Genomic DNA, 19,687 nt, shown 5'->3' on the forward strand with positions numbered 1-19,687 from the left:
CTTGGGCATGTCCCATCTCCACTGCATGTGTGATGACACACTTTTCCCTTTAGATGTGAAAAGTGAGCTTGAGAACACTTCTAAAGGCCTGGGAATGAGAGAGAGAGGGAGAGGGAGAGGGAGGGAGAGGGGGGGGAGGGGGAGGGGAGGGGGAGGGGGAGGGGGAGGGGGAGAGGGAGTGGGAGAGGGAGAAGGAGGGGGAGAAGGAGGGGGAAGGAGAAAAGAGGGAGAGAGAGAGGAGAGACCCACAAAGACTCCAGAAAGGTGCGGAGTGGGCACAGCTCAGCTTGGGGAGATGAAGGAGGCTTGGAGATGGATGGTGGTGGTGGTTGCACAAAACTTTGGAAATGTGCTTCATGCCACGGACCTATATACTTAAAACGGTTAAAATGATCCACTTTGTTATGTATGTTTTGCCACAATAAAAAAGACAAGAAAGCCCTAGCTGGTTGGCTCAATGGATAGGGCGTCAGCCTGCAGACTAAAGGGTCCCAGGTTTGATTCCAGTCAAGGGCACATGCCCGGGTTGCGGGCTTGATCCCCAGTAGAGGATATGCAGGAGGCAGCCAATCAATGATTCTCTCTCATCACTGATGTTTCTCTCTCTCTCCGCCTCTCCCTTCTTCTCTGAAATCCATAAAGATATATTTTAACAAAAAAACAACACAAAAACAGGAAAACACGGGGTCCACGAATCACATAAATCCTCATTGCAGGAACAAAAGGCACCTCAGCGTCTGCCTCACTGCGTTGCTCACGGCAGTAAGCGCGGAAACGCAGTGATGCTGAGCCCGGCCTCCTTGCCCTTCCTCTTTCCCCTTTTCCAACCCAACAGCCAAAGGTGAGTGAGCGGCCAACACGTGAAAATGTCATCCAGAGGTCAGAGTCGGGTCGAACAGTCAGGACATAATTGGCTCCCCGCGGGAGCCCGACGTCCAGGTAAGCTCAGTCCGGAAGGAAGAGCCCCTGGAGGACGTCAACGAGAAGGACACAGGTTGAAACGAGCTCTCCTCGCCGCCGCCGCCGCCGGTGGGCAGCGTCCCCACCTGTGCCTCCCGGTCACAACCTTAACGGTGCACTGGCTGGTGCCTAACGAATACGTGATGACGTGTGACAGAAAGTGCAGGGGGGGCGGGGGGATGCAGCAAGCGGATGCCCCGCCCCCCACCCCCAGGAACCTGCTTCTGCACAGCCACAGAGCCCCTCGCCTAAAGGGCTCATCCATGGCCAGAGGGAGAACAACGTCCTTGCCTTCCAGGGTCATTACCAGGCTCCAGCAGAAAACTCAGCACAGACTGTCGGAGTCAAGATCACAACCCGGAAGTGGAGTCCAGTCCACCTGGCCGGTGTCCAGCATTTCTTAGATTCCCAACACGACCCCCAGCCTGGTGCTCGGGGTGCTCACGGGCCCGCCGCCAGCCCTGCCAGAGCGGGCAGGCACGGTGCGGTGTCCTTAGACACAGGCAGTTTAGGACAGTACCCAGAGTCAGACTCCGGGGCAGTGGGATGATGTGGCTATTTCATTCTTGTTCTATGAAAAAGAGTAGCGTCTTTGAGATTTGCAAATATCCATGACATCTACCCAAGCCCAGTTCAGTGCACAGCTGCTGGCCACGGAGTCTGGGTCAACAGACACACTGAGAAGCTAACGTCAGCCTGAAAACCGGGCAAGGCAAGAGCTCCCCACCGCTCCCCTGAAAAGCGGTGTTCTTTGAGTGTGGACAAACTGTTTCTATTTGTGTGTTGTTTTGTTTTGTTGTTTGTGTTTTTATTTAAATATATTCTTTATTGATTTCAGAGAGGAAGGGAGAGAGAGATAGAAACATCGATGAGAAAGAATCATTGATTGGCTGCTTCCTGCACGCCCCCTACTAGGGATGGAGCCTGCAACCCGGGCATGTGCCCTTGATCAGAACTGAACGCAGGACCTTCAGTCTGCAGGCCGATGCTCTATCCACTGAGCTAAACCGGCTAGGGCATGCGTTGTTTTTTCTGGATTTCTTTTTTTTTTTTTTTTTTTTGAGTTTTAGAGAGAAAGGTGGAGAGGGAGAGGGAGAGGGAGAGGTCTATATGAGAAGGAGATATAAATCGCTGCCTCCTACAAGCCCCCCACTAGGGATTGAGCCTGAAACCCAGGGAATGAGCCTTTATCAGGAATCGAACCAGCAACCTTTCAGTGCACGAGATGATGCCCAATCAATTGAGCCACACCGGCCAGGGCAAAGTGTTTCTTTCTAGATGTCTAAACATTTTCTTTCCTTTTCACTTATTTCCTTACTGACTGCACTAGGCTCAACTGGCCTTCAAAATACGTGAAGGATGCACCTAAAACATAATGAGGTTTTACGAAAACCTTTAGAAAACCAGGGGACGCCAAGAGACAGTAGTAGAAGCTATAAAATAAATCACCTCTTTCCAGAATCGACCCCTCCATCCCTATGACTCCAGTCATCTCCCTTTTTCTTTTTTTTCCTGGAATCTCAAGTGACTTATATTCTGTTAATGCATATGGCTCTTATTTTGTTAATAAACAGCTAAAAAGTTGGAAGTGAGTCTGCAGCATTCATTCCGGTTCTTGGCAAACATAGCCTGAGTCAACAAACAGAACCATGGAATGTTCTGGCAATTAGGATTCACCCCAAGCATCCATGCTGTGAGCCGCAAGCAGTCCAGGCTTCCCTCACTAACAGAACAGAAAGCGAAAGATCATTTATCCTTCTTAGTAGTCACAGAAGAAAAGCCACTCTGAATCTACACTGGATTTATTACCACATGTATACGCCACAATCTGGCTAAGATGCTTGGGGGCACTTATCCTAAAACAAGACAGCCCGGAATCAAGGTGCTCTACACCTAAAAATGTGCATTAAGAAAAACCTCGAAAACAACAAAAGAATTTGCATCCATTCTCTCTCTTCAGTGATGAGTCAAGGCAACATCAAGGTCAGGCTAGGTAACCTGAGACCGTGGTGAGCTACTCTACACGTGATGCCCAAACATTTCATTTATGGGCTGTGCCTATTTTTAAGAGAAACAAACAAAACAAAAAAGTCTCAGTCTAGTCATGCAAATACTCCTTTTTGTCAGTGCCCCTAAAACAGACTTGGTTAGGCAATAACTAAACTGTCGGTTGCCTCTAGAAAACCAATATCCTGGGGTTGAGAAGATGGAAGGAAGAATTCATGTCAGCCTAAAACCAAAGCCTGGAAAAAGAAAAGTGAGACACACCAGAGCTAAAGAAGCGGAAACTGTAAACCCCACGTAACAATTTCAATTAAAAGGCTTTGGGTTAAAATTACTTTGGGTATAAAACAAAGACAATGTTTTGAAATACCTGTTTGAAGGACTTTCATTTTAGGTACAAATTTATGCAATGTGTTTCATACCAGGGCCCTTTATCACGATTTACGGGACCATTTCCATACTGTGCTCCCTATGCGGTCATGGGGTCTCTCCAGAAGGTCTCTGTGCCGTGAAGATGCTTCTGTAACAAGCACTTAACATTACAGATTCCCTCTCATCACAGCATAGGAAAGACGGGAAGCATTTTTGTAAATTTCCTAAGTAAGCTGCCTGGAGCTGTGGGACCAGCTTCTGAGTATAATGTTTAAGGGCAGTAGCTTTACTGCCTTTGATTAGCCAGCCTGAACTCAGATCCTACAAAGAAGCTACTATCCACTGGGTACCAACTCACAATAAGCACATACTTGTTTAAATGTGAGCCTCACTTTTGTTCAAAAGTAAAAAAGCAAAGTCAAAGGAAAAGACTCCAGCTGCACTGACAAGTGGAAACACTAGAGGGAGTTGTGAGCACACCTTCCTCTAACACTGATCCCTCCCTGATACCCTTTTCCGATTGGTCTCCACTTGGGTCAACCATCACGGAGGGGAATTATGCTGTAACTGGCCCCAAGATCAACAGCTAGCATAATACACTACCCTCTACGCTTTACTAGTTCCCAAAACTGGTCATTGCTGAAACCAGCCAGGGCACCGTGTGATTGAAAAAATGGCCACAAATGATTCCCTTCCCTGTAAGTATGGGTAATCTTCTCCCACACCTACTCGAGGCTTGGCTATTTGACTTCAGTTGGTCAACAGGACATCAATCAGCAAATGTGAAGCAAGTGGCGACTTGAAAAGCACTCAGGCCCTCTTCTAGCTGCTTTGGGGAGTCCTGAATCCACTGTCATGGGAAACCCAGGCTAGCCCACTGGAGGCTGAAAGGCACACGGCCAGGTCATATCGGTTGTCCCAGCTGATGCTGAGTCAACTAGCAGGCACGTGAGTGAGGCCACACTGGACCATCAAACCCCCACTGAGCCAACCCAGGCCAGACCGGAAGACCCGCCCAACTGATGCACAGAACTAATGACAGCCCAAACTGCAGGAGTCATTTGTTATTCAGAAAATGTTAAGTGATGTGTGCAATAATCCTACAGGCTGTGCAACCCACCTGGGCAACGTCCTTGATGGAAGACCACGATGCCGATGGCCAGGCAGAAGGCTTTCCACCTGTAGAAACCGAACCCACGCCACAAGGACAAGGCCCCACTCGCTTCTGCACCTTTCACTAAATCAGCAGTTCTCAACCTGTGGGCCGTGACCCCTTTGGCGGTCGAACGACCCTTTCAAAGGGGTCGCCTAAGACCATCCTGCATATCAGATATTTACATTACGATTCATAACAGTAGCAACATTACAGTTATGAAGCAGCAACGAAAATGATTTTATGGCTGGGTCACAACATGAGGAACTGTATTCAAAGGGCCAGAAGGTTGAGAACCACTGCAAATGTTTGTGATTCCCAGCCCTCAGCTGAGCATACCCCAATGTCCCGTTTACTTTTCTTGATCCATATTCTTGTGACGTGTGTCTTTACCCCTGAGACTCTCAAAAGGAGAGGCTGACACCTCTGTGTCACTCCCGCGTTCGCGGTAGTGTCCGTAAAAACGGTCAACTCAGCTGAACCTCTATCATTTCAAAAAGATAAAACTTTCAACTTTTCTGGATGTTTGAAATCTTTCATAATACGATGGTTGGGTGTGGTGATGAAACAAGCCTGTTTTTCACCTTCAGACCTAACACCACACTGTCAATAAATACCATGACCTCAGAGGATACGTTGTGTTCGCCCTTTGATTCCTGACGTTTAGAATAGCTCGTACGTTTAGAATAGCTCGTAGCACACAGCAGCTACTCAACAAACAGTTGCAAAGTGAGCAAAAGAAGAGATCAAAGTGAAAAGAGCACTCAGGAAAGCCCAGAAGAAAATCAAATGTGCCTGAATAGGTGAACTTCTGCTTCAAATTCACTCCAAAGGAGACGGAACTAATCACAAGAAGTGCTGAGGGCGAAGCCCCATGTCAAACCTGTGCACACCCACGGCTGAGTAACAAGTGTGCCGTGCCCTCCGTGACACACCCTGACCCGCGTGTGGTCCCCTCTGCTCCCAGGGGCATGGTTACCGAGGACTCAATCCCTCTGTTCCCAGGCCTATTTACGCTGAAAGTGTCTGTAATTCTACTCCACTGAGTATTGTGTGAGTGGATACAATGAATGTTATAAGTTCTCTTTTCGGTAAGAACTAGGTTGAATGCTCTGGAAAATGAGTGGTCAAAAAACGGTTCCCAAGTTAAGTAGGAGAGGCGGCTATTAAAAACTGGAAAAAGCCTTTCCTAGAAGGATCAGATTGCTTCGCAGGATCTTTAAATCTCACTCCCCTTGAAAATAACTGAGAATGGAAACTGCAGACACTGGACGGTGGGGGTGGTTTACAGAAGAATGACCATGAGAAACTCATACACAGCAAAGGCCCTGACCTCACATCAGAGGTGTGGTCGAGGGATACACAGGAACAGGTTGTAGAATAAGATAAAGAGTGAAAGGCAGGTCTCTATACGTTTTAGCTGGCATTGTCACTGACCAGCTCTGCTCCTGCCTGCCAGGAGTAACATCTGCTTCCTGACCCAGGGAGAGGGTTTACTAGTACAATTCAAATGTTGTGCTGACCTTCGGAACGGCGGGAATCCGCAGAGAAGTATGTACGTGATCACGCCTGCTGCCCAAATGTCCACCTTCAGGCCATAGCTAGGGAAACAAAGTGGTGGAAGGGGGAGAAATAACGATATTACCCCCAGAACCCTCCACATTACCCGAGTACTTGCCTTTGTGAAAAAAAAAAGTGGGGGGCGGCGCTTTTCAGTATCAAACTGTCCATTTCACGTAGAGGAATTCACTGCCCCTTGGGCAAAGGCATCTGCTCTTCTCCCAGTCCTAATTACAACCTTGGGGACACTGCCATGTTCCCATGACCAGCCTGGGAACAAAAGTCCCGGCCCAGGCCCAGAGCTCTTGAACGTAGAAGCACAAACTTAAGTTCCCAAGATCAGAGTCATGGTGCAGGTAAGCCGTCTCTCCCTCCCTCCACCTTCTCGGGGAGTCACTTGAAAACACAGGAGGATGCCCAAAACATACCTTTCCCCACCAAAGAAGGGCACAACCCAAACCACCAGGGGTCTCACCCGGTTTCAGCAATGATTTCTGGAGCCACGTAGGTTGGTGTGCCGCAGACGGTGTACAAGGGCCCTTCCACCACGGTGGCCAGCCCGAAGTCGCCCAGTTTCAAAGACTTGGTTCCGTCAGGATACTCGCACACCTGGAACAGAGAACGGCCGATTGTCAGACTTTTTGGTCTCCATGATTCCAAGAGGGGCTTTGGAATGAGGTAGAAATGGCAGATAACGTTGACCAATAAACTCAAAAGAAATCTCTGCTTGTTACAGTTAACACTATGATTTATCTTTGATGCTTTGAAGCCCGAAGGTTGCTCTGGAGAGATTTTTGCATGATTGTGCGGAACTTGAAAAAGACATTTCCTACCTCTGCAGAAAAAGCGCCTTCCCCAGGAGCTTACTGACCACGTGTGCATGCTCACACAGCAGCGAGGGATGCTCGCCTGACGTGGCGCGAGAGGCCTCTCAGCCTGGAAGCGAAACCCTGGCCTGCACTGCGTGCTTCCCAGAGTGAGGTGCTCTAGAGTCGCGGAAACATGTTCATTAAGTGCCACGAAAGCACCAGGTGTTCTCTAAGAGACTTGCATGTTTCGTGTAGAAAATAAAATTAGGACTTGTTCTCTGCAGAGTCAATGGTGGATATAAACATTACGTGGGGGGAACCTTGGAAATTTAGACAGAAAATGAACGTTGGAATCAGACAGCTTGAACGTGAATAACCAAGCACTCCCCTCATTTTCTGGCTGTGTGACCTTCAAGGGTCACTCACCCTCTCTGAGCACATCCCCTCATCTATGAAACAGGAGGATACGGGATTGGTGTGAAGATAAAATGAGAGCAGGCTTGGATCAGGGCTCTGTGAGTGTTCCTTCCCTCACCTGGAAGGTCTGGCTGGTTAGGTCAGAAACCATGATATTGGAAAAGGTCTAACAATGTTGCCGAGATGTCAATGCTTTTGCTTAAATTGAAGCAACTTTTCTAGACAGCCTTTCAGCAACGTGTACATTTCTTAACATCATTTATAACCTCTGATCCAGGAAACCTACTTCTCAGAACCAACCCTGAGGGAACAGAGATGGACTCTGAGGTTATATACCAGGGCATCAATCTCAGACTTTTATCTATCTTTTAAAAAACTGGAAGCAAGATAAGACATGGTACATCCCTGCAATAAAATATTATACTGTCACTAAGCACATTTCAATAAGTATTAGTCATATGGACACACTCACCATATTATATAACATAAAAAGGAATATTCAACATTATATATATATATATATGTATATATATATGTGTGTGTGTGTGTGTGTGTGTGTGTGTGTGTAATATAACACACCAAGATGCTTAGTGTGTCTCTAGGTGTTAACATTGAGGATTACTTGAACTTCCTTTTACTTTTCAGTAGTTTCCAATGAACATGCATTGGTTCCATAATTAGGACAAAATTTATATATTTAGGCAGATTTTCCATATGGGACCACAGTCTGGAGGTTACATCCTTACATGGATGGATCTGGAAGCAATCCAGTGTGTGTGGGAGCATAATACAGGTCTGACTATAACCATTAACATGCTCTCTATTTGTCTCTTGGATGTCCATTTTGAAAAGCCTGAATTTCAGAGACTATCTGCAAAGGCCTCATCTGGACTTATGTAACATCTTCCTCTGTTTTTATACTTTATCGTTTGCTTTCCCTCATATTTTACTATAAGCTGACCAGGTTTTCACCTAAATTACTACTTATGAGAGGAGTGAAACATTTAGAAAATTATGTTTTTTCAAGATAAGCATGTTAACAACATCATCCATTAGTCCGATGCTTAAAGAGGCGAGTGATTTATACAGTCATCAATAAAACACATCAAGGGCCTCGGGCGCCCCCATCTTAATGACCCCCTAATCTTTACAGGCATTTCATCAAGGGTGACCCCGAAATGCCGTCTTCCCATGGGATGTCCTCCTGAGTTTGAGAAGACTGTTTTTCTCCCGGTTTTGGTAACTGCCTCCACGTTGATGTCCCACACACACACCCAGCACACAACTTTAGGACGTTCAAGTTTCACAGGGGTAGCCATGAGGCCTGGAACCCCTCACAGACATTCATCATCCCGAGTCACCCCGACTCAGCAGGACCGTATTCAAAACTCCTAATGGTTTAGCCTGAAGCAACAGAACCCAGGCTCAGTCCTGCTGCCGTCCTAGCCGCCCGTCCATCCATTATGCCTAATGTAAACACGGGCGAGAACACGCGGGTGGAGGAAATTACAGCCAGAATTTATGACGCATTTACCAAAACCCAGACGTCAGGAAGAAATTCCCGAAGTAATGGCACTGATAAGAACATTATAAGCAACATTATAATTCTAAATGCATCATGAGAGGTTTTTTTTTTAAAGTTTCATTAATGTCATTGTTATTTTGTTTTTATAACTTTAAAATACACTCATTACCTACGTTTTTGAAAAATAGTGTTTATTTTAGACATTCAATTTAGGGACGCCTAGGGGTCCTCCAGGGTTGTTGTCAGACCCTCAGGAGTCCCAGAAGCCCCGTTTTTCACAGTCACTGTAAGGAATTCCCAGTCAGTCAGAGGTGGGAGCAGAACTAGAAAGGGGCTGAACAGTCCATAAGCGCCGAGTAATGTCTGAGCAAGTGGTGCTTCTTGGCCAAACATCAAAAGGGAAGCGTCATCAGGGGCAGATGAGCCTGAAATAATATTTTATCTGAGTCATCTCTCCCCAGGGCTAGACACAGAGGCAAGTGTGTGAAAGACAATTTGAGTACATTTCAAATCCCCGCTGGAGACTCTTTTCAGAGCAGGAAACATCTATCTATCATCAGTCTATATGCACGCATACCTGCACACGCATGCACACCTACAGCACTGCTTTCAGAGGCTGCTTCGCACACCCCCTCCCAGGGTCTGCATGACCCCTGTGAGCTGGAGAAGGAGGCGAGTGTCCGGGCTCCAGGCGTTCTGTCTGGCAGAGCTCAGTTCTCCCCGGGCACCCGCATTCTCGCGGGGAGATTTCTATATTCTCCCTGGACTGCCGTCACCACCTGCGGGACCCTTAGGAAGAGAATCGTTGCCTCCATTTCACAGATGAGGAAACTGAGGCACAGAGCACTCTCGTGAGCAGTGGACAGCCCAGTGCATGTTATCCAACCAATACCCCTGCCGTCCTGGGCAGCCTGCTCTGAGGAGCCACAGGCCTGGCAGAGCCCCACACACATGCAGGGATTCGGGGTGCATTCAGACAGACCCCGCTGTGCGTGCCGTGGCCCCGCAGCGTTCCTGTGCCCGGCCACGGGCGGAGACGCCTGTGAAAAGCGGCTCTCGGAATGCAAACATAAAAAATGTGAGGAATGCAGATCCCACATACGCAGCGAACGCCGCATGTTCTCTAAATAAAATGTCAACGGGATGATTTAGACGGACTTCAAATGTGAGAAACCAGCCCTCTGCTCTCCCGTCCCCGGAACTCCTGGAGAGCGGGATTTATCACGGCCGCACAGTTAACTCTGACAGGGCACCGCCAGGCCGTAACTCACCCCGGCAAGGGCCACCGCTGCGCTCCCTGACACAGCGGCCACGCACCCCCGAAGGCAGGGTTTAAATTACGGCACCGGCACCGCTGCCAGAGAAGGGGATGCAAATCAGATGTCTGCTCTGGTGTTTAAAAAACGGAACTTGGTCCTGGAGCAGGAAGAGGCTGGCAGTCACTGTTTACTTTCAGCGCCACTGGCACGTCTCACCCGTGGCCGGTGTCCACCTGCGGGCTGAATCTAGACTCTGCTGAGGGGTCTGGTTGGGATTTCAAAGGCACGTGTGTTACTTAGACATGCGCAGCCAGGGGTGTCCGGAGGCTGGCCCACGGCCCTTCTTCCCATTTCACACACTGGCTTCATGCAGACATTGGTTTTGTCACCTTTTCTTTCTCCTTCCTTCTGAGTAGCACAAGGGGGCTGGTGCAAGTGGAGAAGGGCAGACACACAGCTGGGCCCGGCTACACAGATGAGGAGCTTGATTCCAATGTCCTGGTGACATTCTGGGGCACACTGTGCGAGACGTCACTCCCTGTCACAGCATCTTCCCCTGATGCATAAGATGCTTTCACGTTCTGAGACTGTACATGCATTAAAAATTGCGAGCGGAAAAGAGAAGAAAGGAGAGGCGAGCGTGGACTCAGGGAGCTGGAAGATGGACACACAGGTCCACAGGAAGGTCACTAATGCCTCGGGCAACCTCCTGCGTGGCCCAGAGCTGCGGTTGGGGCTGGCTCCACAGCAGCCAATGGTTCATGGGGACCTGTGGCTCCTTTGTCCACAGGGAACAACGTCGATAACTGCAGCACCGGGGTGAAGGGGCACGGACGGCTGGGAGAGATCAAGGGGGTGTCCTCACTAACACCACAGCACCTGTGTCTGGCCACACTTGGGGACAGTCCTGTCACCTCTGCCGGCAAAGCCCTTAGGCAAACCCAGCCAGACAGCGGGGGGAGCCTGGGCCTGCCAGACACTGCAAGGCCACCGTGGGCAAGACGCTTGTTTGGAGGAGAGCATACCACATCCTCGCCTCTATCCCAAGGCCCAGTTACAATGCAGCCTCCATTCCTCCTCCAAGTTCCTAAAACTGAATCACACTGCATCTGATTTTCCAAGCAAGGATATTTATTTCCCTAATAGGAACACACAGAGATAAAAACGCAGTTCTTCCCCCAGCAGGAATCAGTCAGAAAAAAAGTCACACACTTTCAAATGGACATTCAGAAGTCATCAAATGGTGTTACCCTACGGGGAAAACACACTGTGGACGGGCAGGAAGCCCCCAGCATGGCCTCAACGCCTGCCCATCCATGCACATTCCTTCCAGTGATTATTTGCGTGGGGCCAGCACGACTCAGGCTGTAAAGATGCGTGCCCCAGCGCCAGCAGCTAGCTAGCCGAGTGACCATGAGCCAATATCCAAATATTTCCTGCACATCCACTGTTCAAGGCCCAGAGACACTAGGATAACTGAGGCACAAACCTTGCCCCCACTGGTGCTTATGATCTAGAATAGGAGACAGAGTAGATCAGGGGTCCTCAAACTTTTTAAACAGGGGGCCAGTTCATTGTCCCTCAGACCGTTGGAGGGCCGGACTATAGTTTAAAAAAAACTATGAACAAATTCCTATGCACACAGTGGCGGCAAAAACACCCGGCGGGCCGGATAAATGTTTTCGGCGGGCTGCATGTGGCCCGCGGACCGTAGTTTGAGGACCGCTGGAGTAGATGACAAAATCGATGTGTCATGGCAAGCGCAGCAGAAACCAGACGTGGCCACCACTTACTCTGCCCAGAGCTAAGGCCAAAGAAGTCATGCCTTTGGCTCCGTCTCACAAGATCAGTGTTTGTCACACTGTTGGGAGACAGGGAAGTGTAGAGACCAGTATGGACATAAGCAGCTGAGGTGTACTAGTAATGCTATTGATAAAGTCAGTTTTAACTAACTATAGGGGATGGGGAAGCCTTCATTGAGATTAACATGATCTAGAACACTCAGGTAACCTCACCTCCCAAACAGTAATGATGATGACAGCTCAGCCCTGAAAGGTAGAACTAGATAAACCAACAGTCTTGTGTATGTTTGTGTGTGTGTGTGTATGTTTGTGTGTGTGTGTGTGTGTGTGTGTGTGTGTGTACAACTCCCCAGTCAGCCTCTCTAAAATTTCTCTGCAATGTAGACACAAGGATGGGCCCCACCAGCAAGCTTTGCTCAGTTAGTAAAGACATCAGGAAGGTGTGTTAGAGGTGGCTTGATGGGTGGGGAAGGGCTGGTAACAGAAAGAAGACTGGAAAGGTAAATTGGGACCAGATTAAGAAGCACTTTGAGCACAGCCAGTGTGGCTCAGTGGTTTAGCATGGACCTATGAACCAGGAGGTCATAGTTCAATTCCCACTTAGGGCACATGCCTGGGTTGTGGGCTCATTTGCCAGTAGGGGGCATGCAGGAGGCAGCTGCTCAATGATTCGCTCTCATCGCCTATGTTTCTCTCTCTCCCTCTCCCTCTCTGAAATCAATAAATATTTTTTTTTAAAGAAGCACTTTGGCCGAAACCGGTTTGGCTCAGTGGATAGAGCGTCGGCCTGCGGACTGAAGGGTCCCAGGTTCGATTCCGGTCAAGGGCATGTACCTGGGTTGCGGGCACATCCCCAGTAGGGGATGTGCAGGAGGCGGCTGGTTGATGTTTCTCTCTCATCAATGTTTCTAACTCTCTATCCCTCTACCTTCCTCTCTGTAAAAAATCAATAAAAAATATTAAAAAAAAAAGAAGCACTTTGAGTGCCACATTACACAGTTCTGTGGAACAATGGGGCAAATGAGACTTTTCAGCAAGAAAAATTAGCATCTCTGGGTCTCAATTTCTGTATTTGTGAAGCTGAGATGAATGGACTAGATGTCCAAAGTTCTGTCCCGCCCATAAGCGAACCCTCATGCTCTCATTCTGTTTCCCATTTATTCTTCAGACTATTTTGCCTCAAAAGAATTTTCCTGTTCACCTTTCTTCAGTCAGTACTGTCAACAAAACGGAAGTGAAAGCACATTTTCTAATGTCTGGTAAACCATACATGCAGAAATGCAGTTCAGTTGAAGAAATTCACTAATATTTGGCGGTGACTGACTTGCGTCAGACTGATTTTTGAAATTTAAACTCTCTCGGCCCCTTGTTGCAGGACTGGTATAGACTCTCAAATGTCATTGTTTGCATGTGATTGTGGTCATTTTAAAGGAAGAGAAACATGAGGTGGGACAGAAAAAGCCGCGGCGACGTACCAAGAGGTTCTCCGGCTTGATGTCCCTGTGCACAATGCTGAGGCCGTGCAGGTACCTGAGGGCGCTGGCCAGGTTGTACACCATGGCACTGCCATCCCGCTCGGTGTACTTGGTTGAAGAGGTAATTGCATCAAACAGGTCTCCACCCTGAAGGACACGAAAGAACATGTCAAAATATCAACAGTGGCAATCCCGTGAAGGTAACAAAGAAGGTCATCGGCCTGGAGTCGATTTTTTAAAATGCTACGAAAATGGATGATTATGAATAAAGCTTCAAGGTAGCAAAACACGTTTCTGATTAGGTCCTTCAAGAATACGGTTAAGTCTCGGGACCTGGCACTAGGGAAACCTCTTGAAAGCTCTCCCCCTCGTACCTTGACCAATTCCATCACTAGGAAGAGCTCGGTGGCCGTTTCCATCTCCTCCACCAGCATGATGATGTTCGGGTGTTTCACTTGGCGCAGGATGGACACTTCATTCTCGATCAGGTGCTCCTGTCAAACGGGGGGGGGGGGGGGGGGGCGGTGACCAGTCGGCCAGGACCCCTGCCTGTCTGTGCCCCGAAGGACACCTGTCTGTAGGGCTGGTGCTCAGGGAAGCAGCTCCCTTGGTGCAGAGGCACCAAACCCTGCCCTCGCTGGTTCTCACCGGGACAGGTCAGTGTGACATCTCAGGGTCAGTAACAGAAAGAACAGGCACCCTTCAAAAAAGCCCTCAGCAGGGCTCAGTAGGGCCGCCCTGACACATAACAGACGGCCTTCCTGTCTCTTCACGGCCTCCAATGCCTCAGGGGGCTGTGCCGCTATGAAAGTGCAGGCACGCGGCACTGTGCTTGTACTCCAGCGGGAGCCACATTTTAATCCCCGTTCCCGGGGAAACGACTGGGCATAAGAGGAAACAGCATGCGTGTGGCACAGGACGTGGGCATTAACATTTCGTTCACCAGAGGATGCTCCTGATGATCCTGTATTTCAGAAACCAGGAAACATACGTGCTCACGGGAACCATGATTCTGATTTTAACCCTACTCACTTCTCCTCTGGAAATACCACCCGATGGTCAGTCCTGGGGAGTCATGTATTGGGCTCTGCCCTGCAACAAGTTTACTCCCGGCATGAAGGAGTTATTCTCCACATGCAACGATGGGTCATGAACTGCTGCTGCTCTATTTTATCATGAGACATGAAACTTCTCAATAACGTCACACCCATCGGCCCTCGTTAACTGTAATAATGAATTGTCTTGAATTTGGGGTACACTCTGTGAAATTAACAAGCTGCCCTCTGACACACTCTATAGACACCATTTGCTACCTAAATACATACGTGTATATGTCCATGTGTGTGTGTCCCTTACACAGTGCCTCTGCTATCATGAATTCCAGAACTAAATTTAGTGTTCCACTGTAGTGGGAACACAATTATCTCTAGTTCAGGATACTATTTATGGTTCCTCTCTTATCTTCATGCATCCATGTGAACATGTGTTTTCACTGTAAGCCGTCTCAAATGCTTTTCTGACAACAGTTGGAAGTATAAACGTTAACAGTAAGTAACACACAGAGAAAGTCCGTTGCCAGCGCCGGCACAGGGTGGGCTGTGTTTCTCTTTTTTTCCCTTTTTTTAAAAGTATATTTTATTGATTTTTCACATAGATGAAAGGAAAGGGATGGAGAGTTAGAAACATTGATGAGAGAGAAACATCGATCAGCTGCCTCCCGCACACCTCCCACTGGGGATGTGCCCACAACCAAGGTACATGCCCTTGACCGGAATCGAACCTGGGATCCTTCAGTCCGCAGGCCTACGCTCTATCCACTGAACCAAACCGGTCAGGGCAAAAGCTGTGTTTCTTGAGCATGGAATGCCCTGTGCTTGTCCAGGTAAACACTGGCCAATGACGGTGCAAATGCTAACCAGAGGCAGGAGAGGGAAAAGAACCAATGCTGACCAGGAGTCCAGTCACCGTTTGTCCATCGCTGTGCAGGGTGCTAGTGCAGCATCCTCACCCTTCATCCTTTAGGACAGTGCTTTGAGGCAGAATGCAAACCCCAGGTTCCTGACATCCAAGCCCACACTTCCTGTGCTACACAGCATCACCTTTCAAAGGAGATTGCTTTGGACAACATCAAGTTGGAATTTTTCAAAAATGAAATGCTAGCTGCACAGCTGTACACATTTAATTGCTCGAAAAGACAGGAACGAGAGGTTGCATCATGGCGAACTGGGCAGCCAGGCAGACCCACACCAGGCGTGGCGCAGGAAGGAACACCAGTGCCCTTAGGGAGCAGGGCAGGGAGGGCCGCATCCTGTGCCCAGCGCCGGGAGCAGAGTGAGCTGCACTTCCTTGAACACAAAGGGGAGAAAATGAATCCATTCCCCTCTCTGTGAAGCCGGGACAGCAGTCGCTACCACTGTAGTAAAACAGGCATTTTTGTAAAAAAGCTAAATGGACGTGTAAGGCCGCTGAAACCTCCCTTCCCCCTCTTAACTAACTTTTCCAGTAAGCTCTGGTGCCCTGGTCTGGTCATAGCATAGCTATCTTATCTCTTCCTGGCATCGGTTTGTGTAAAGACAAACCACCCTGCCCCTTAGGCAACTACTAACAAAGGTCTGTCCCTGCAGGAGATGAGTTAACTGTTAACCTAGTTCCCTGTTTTCCGGCCACCTGCGTGTGGTTTTTGTCTTTATAAACTCATGTTCTGCAATTGCTCGGGGCTCCAGTCAGCCAGCACTTCCCTCGGGTTGCTGCCTGCCTGCCTGAGAGCCCCTGCGCTGCGCTTGTAATAAAGAACCTCTTGCTTTTGCATCAAGTTTCGGTCTCCGCGTTTGACTTGGGGTCGTCGCCCCCTCCGTCGGACTCACCGGGGGTCTTGGGACCTTACAGACGTATCTCTTCAGTTCTCCCTCCTCCCCATTTCCGCCAAAGTTGGAAGAGTCTGTAAATTTACCTCTGTTTGTGATGCTCATTGAGAGTGATGCATGTAAAATGATCCCCATCACCAGGACCCAAGAACTCTCTCAAACTGGAGTTAAAAAAGGATGTCTACCGCCTAAGGAGACTGCACCTCCCCAAAGTTGTCTTTTCCCATGAAAAGCGTAACAGAAAGGCTCCTGGGGCGCCATGGAGGACTTTTCCCTGGACTGCGGGCAGTGCTGCGTTTTACACTGTGCAGCAATATTTTCTCTACACTACATGTTACCTCAGATCACTGTGTCCTACTTGACAGTGGCTGGTATTCTAAGCACAGAGCAAATGCTGCTGTTGGGATGTGGGAGCTGCTAGCCTTTGTTCCCAGCCTCTGACTACGCCTGTGTGATTGTCTATGAATCCACTTTTAAACGAAGCACTGTCAGAAGCAAAACAAAAAGCAATGCATGAAAATCTCTACAAATATTACCTCCCCATTTCTCATGCAACCCAAAACGTATCTCCGCTTCTAATACCTAAAAATACTCTCGAGATTTCATTTTCCAGGAAAAGATTTCTAAATACAATAGGAACACCACTTTTGCCTTGAACTGCACTGAACTAAACATTGCTCGACCATCTACCATTATTTATGCTAAGTGATTCATGGTTCTGACTCCGAATAATTTACATATGAATCACTTCCTGGCAGTGTGCCCTGGATCTGTGTGAGAGTAAATGACAAGGAAAACTGCTAACTTGGCAAAGGATACCGCCTTATCTCTGTCTGTGGTGGTTTTGACCATACAAAAGAGGTAGAGATAGCGACAGATAGAGAGACAAAAGGAGGAGGAGGAGCAGGAGGGAAGAAGGGAGGGAGGGAGATTAGGGAATAAACAACTCTCCCAAACCAAACTAATCATCCTGTCTCCACACTGCCCAGCCCCATAAAACACACACAGCCCTGTCCTCCAGTGCCCTGTCTCACTGAAGGAACCTGGCTGCCCAGAGCAGACAGGAATCCCCCCCCCCCCCACTCAGCCCTTCCCCCCTCACCCTCCAGGACAGCTCCTGCATCACCAGGTCTATCTTCTCAACAGCCACTGAATCCATGCACTCACTTCCATCCCCAGTGCCATCTCTCACCGAGACCTCTAGGCGTTTGCACAGGTACTTTCTCCGTCTGGAACGTTCTTTCCCCACATCTTGGTGAATTCCTGTTTATTCCTCAGGACCAGCTTAGATTTCACCTCCTCTACACAGCCTCCCCTGCCGGGTGAGTTACGCCTCTTAGCTGCTCTCATGGCCCTCTGTGCTGGCTCCCCGTACAGCTCCTACTGGCTGTCCTGGAGACTTTTGTTTATCTTGCTCTCCAGTAACCGGCCCAGTGAGTCCTGAAGTGCTTGAGTGAGTGAGGAAACACACTGCGCATGGCTCCTGATGGGCACTGGCTTCACAGCTGGTATCGCTGTGCCCTCTGAGTATCGCTGAGGAGGATGCAGTCAGAGAGAGAAATGTTTAAATCACCATCTGTGATTTCTGTGGTGGAGCTATGTAGTGGATTGAATAATCACCCCCCAAAGAGAGCAAGCCCCTGAACTTGTAAATGGTGCCTTATTTGGGGGGTGGGGGGACAGGGAGATCTAAGGATGTGATTACAGTTTCTGGAAGAGATCGCTCTGGACTAGCTGGGTGCCCTCGAAGCTGGCCTTAGGAGATAAGAGGCAGAGGGCAGTTTCCCACCCTGAAGAGGAACAATGAACACGCAGGAGAGAGAGTGAGGTGAAGATGGAGGCCGAGGTGGGAGTGATGTGGCCAGAAGCCAAGGACCACCATCCGCCACTAGAAGCCATTCAGTCAGAGGCGAGGAGCAGGTTCTCCCCAGGGCCTCCCGAGCTGTGAGAGAATAAATTTCTGTTGTGGTAAGCCACCGAGTTTGTGGTAATTTATTCCAACATCCTTAGGAAATGACTACAACATTCATTTGGATTTATGTCCTGCTTGGGCTCATAACACGTGGATAATGAATGCAAGGCTGTGGGAAGAGAAGGAAGGACCACTTCTAAGTACCATAACAGAAAGCTCAGCGCTTCAGACACTGTGGGAATTCAATAAATATTCATTTAGAATGAATATTATTTAGCATATTAGACATGGAAGAATTCTAAAATTTACAAACACCACAGCCTTCTCAACTGCCTCCATAAATCTGGCCCCAAAGCTGATCTTGCAACGCTCTCCTACTTAGAAGGTCCGAGCATGCTCTCCGTGCGTGGGGCCTTTGCTCAGGCTGTGGCCACAGGCAGGAGTTCCTTTCACTGCTTCCTGCTGAAAGCCTGCCCCCTGCTGGGAGCCCAGCCCAAATGCTTCTTGCTCTATGGTGTCTTCTCTGATCATTTATTTCTCTCTCATATGCTTCCCCACAAACTCTCCAGTTTGCAGAACTGGTATTTGTTTATATGCTAAAATACCCTACTTGTACCACAGTATCTTGCACACGTCAAATTTTAGGTAAACTTACCTAATAATGCTCATGTATATTGCAGACAAGCAAACTGAAGGAAGAGCAGACAGGTTAAGAATCCCACCCCCCACCCCCCAGGCTCTTATTACACGAACAATTTAATGAATTTAACTTGCAGAGGGAGCATGATAGATTGGCCAATATATGGGCTGAGTAACCAACTAGCCCAAAATTCCTACGCCTGCTCTGCCTCTGCTATCTAACCTGAAACTCTATCTCCTTTTATGTAAAACTGGTACATCTGCCAGCGTCATTAAAGCAGGAAGGCCAACTTGTTAGTTTGAAAGGAGGGTAGAGTCTCAGACTTCTCACACCTTTTGTGTGGTTCTGGGTTTTATCTTGAAATATGCATTTCCTAGAGAAGAGATTAAAATTTAACATTTTAATCTTTATTGGTGACAGTATTACACATGTCCCCCTTTACCTCCACTGACCTCTTCTAGTATACTTTTTGATAGTGAGCGCCAAGATCAAGACAATGTACTGTTTTAAGGATAAAGGTTTCTGAAAAATGGCAGAGAAAAAAAAAAAAAGCTCCCTAGTGTTTCCTGCACTAGTTTCACAGGTTTATTCCTGTTGTGTAGTTGGAAAATCCTCACTTCAATGCCTTCAGCACAATCATCATCTTACTGCGGTTTCTCAGTTTCTTTTACAAAGCAGTTATGGATACTGTACCTTTCCACAACATTTGGCCTTGTCTATAATCTTCAGGGCAAACTCCTTTCCGGTGGACCTACGGAATAATCAGAGGAAAGCCATTTAAAGTCGTCAGTCATAGATAAGACAGCACCATCCTCCCTGACTTCCTCCACAGCACAGACTCAGGAGGAAAGGCTGCTTCCTCTGCTCATCAGAGACCGTGCGGCCTGGGGTCAGGGAGAAAGGTACCCCCCAAAAGAAAAGAAAAAAATCCAAAG

The 19,687-nt window shown here is 48.3% G+C and overlaps 1 protein-coding gene across 4 annotated transcripts in view; it reads right to left on the reverse strand.

The window, feature by feature from the left end:
• The window catches only part of DCLK2 (doublecortin like kinase 2), a 142,919-nt gene that overhangs the window by 8,201 nt on the left and 115,031 nt on the right, over positions 1-19,687 (reverse strand). For all 4 annotated transcript variants that reach the window (XM_081090947.1, XM_081090949.1, XM_081090948.1 and 1 more), the window contains 5 exons: positions 19,446-19,503; positions 13,711-13,830; positions 13,337-13,483; positions 6,525-6,658; positions 6,013-6,090 (listed from right to left, as the gene is read on the reverse strand). In XM_081090947.1, coding sequence (XP_080947073.1) covers positions 6,013-6,090; positions 6,525-6,658; positions 13,337-13,483; positions 13,711-13,830; positions 19,446-19,503 — 537 coding nt within the window. The remainder of the gene's footprint in view (positions 1-6,012; positions 6,091-6,524; positions 6,659-13,336; positions 13,484-13,710; positions 13,831-19,445; positions 19,504-19,687) is intronic.

This window comes from Myotis nattereri, assembly GCF_964212035.1.
Source record: "Myotis nattereri genome assembly, chromosome: 5".
NCBI lineage: Eukaryota > Metazoa > Chordata > Mammalia > Chiroptera > Vespertilionidae > Myotis > Myotis nattereri.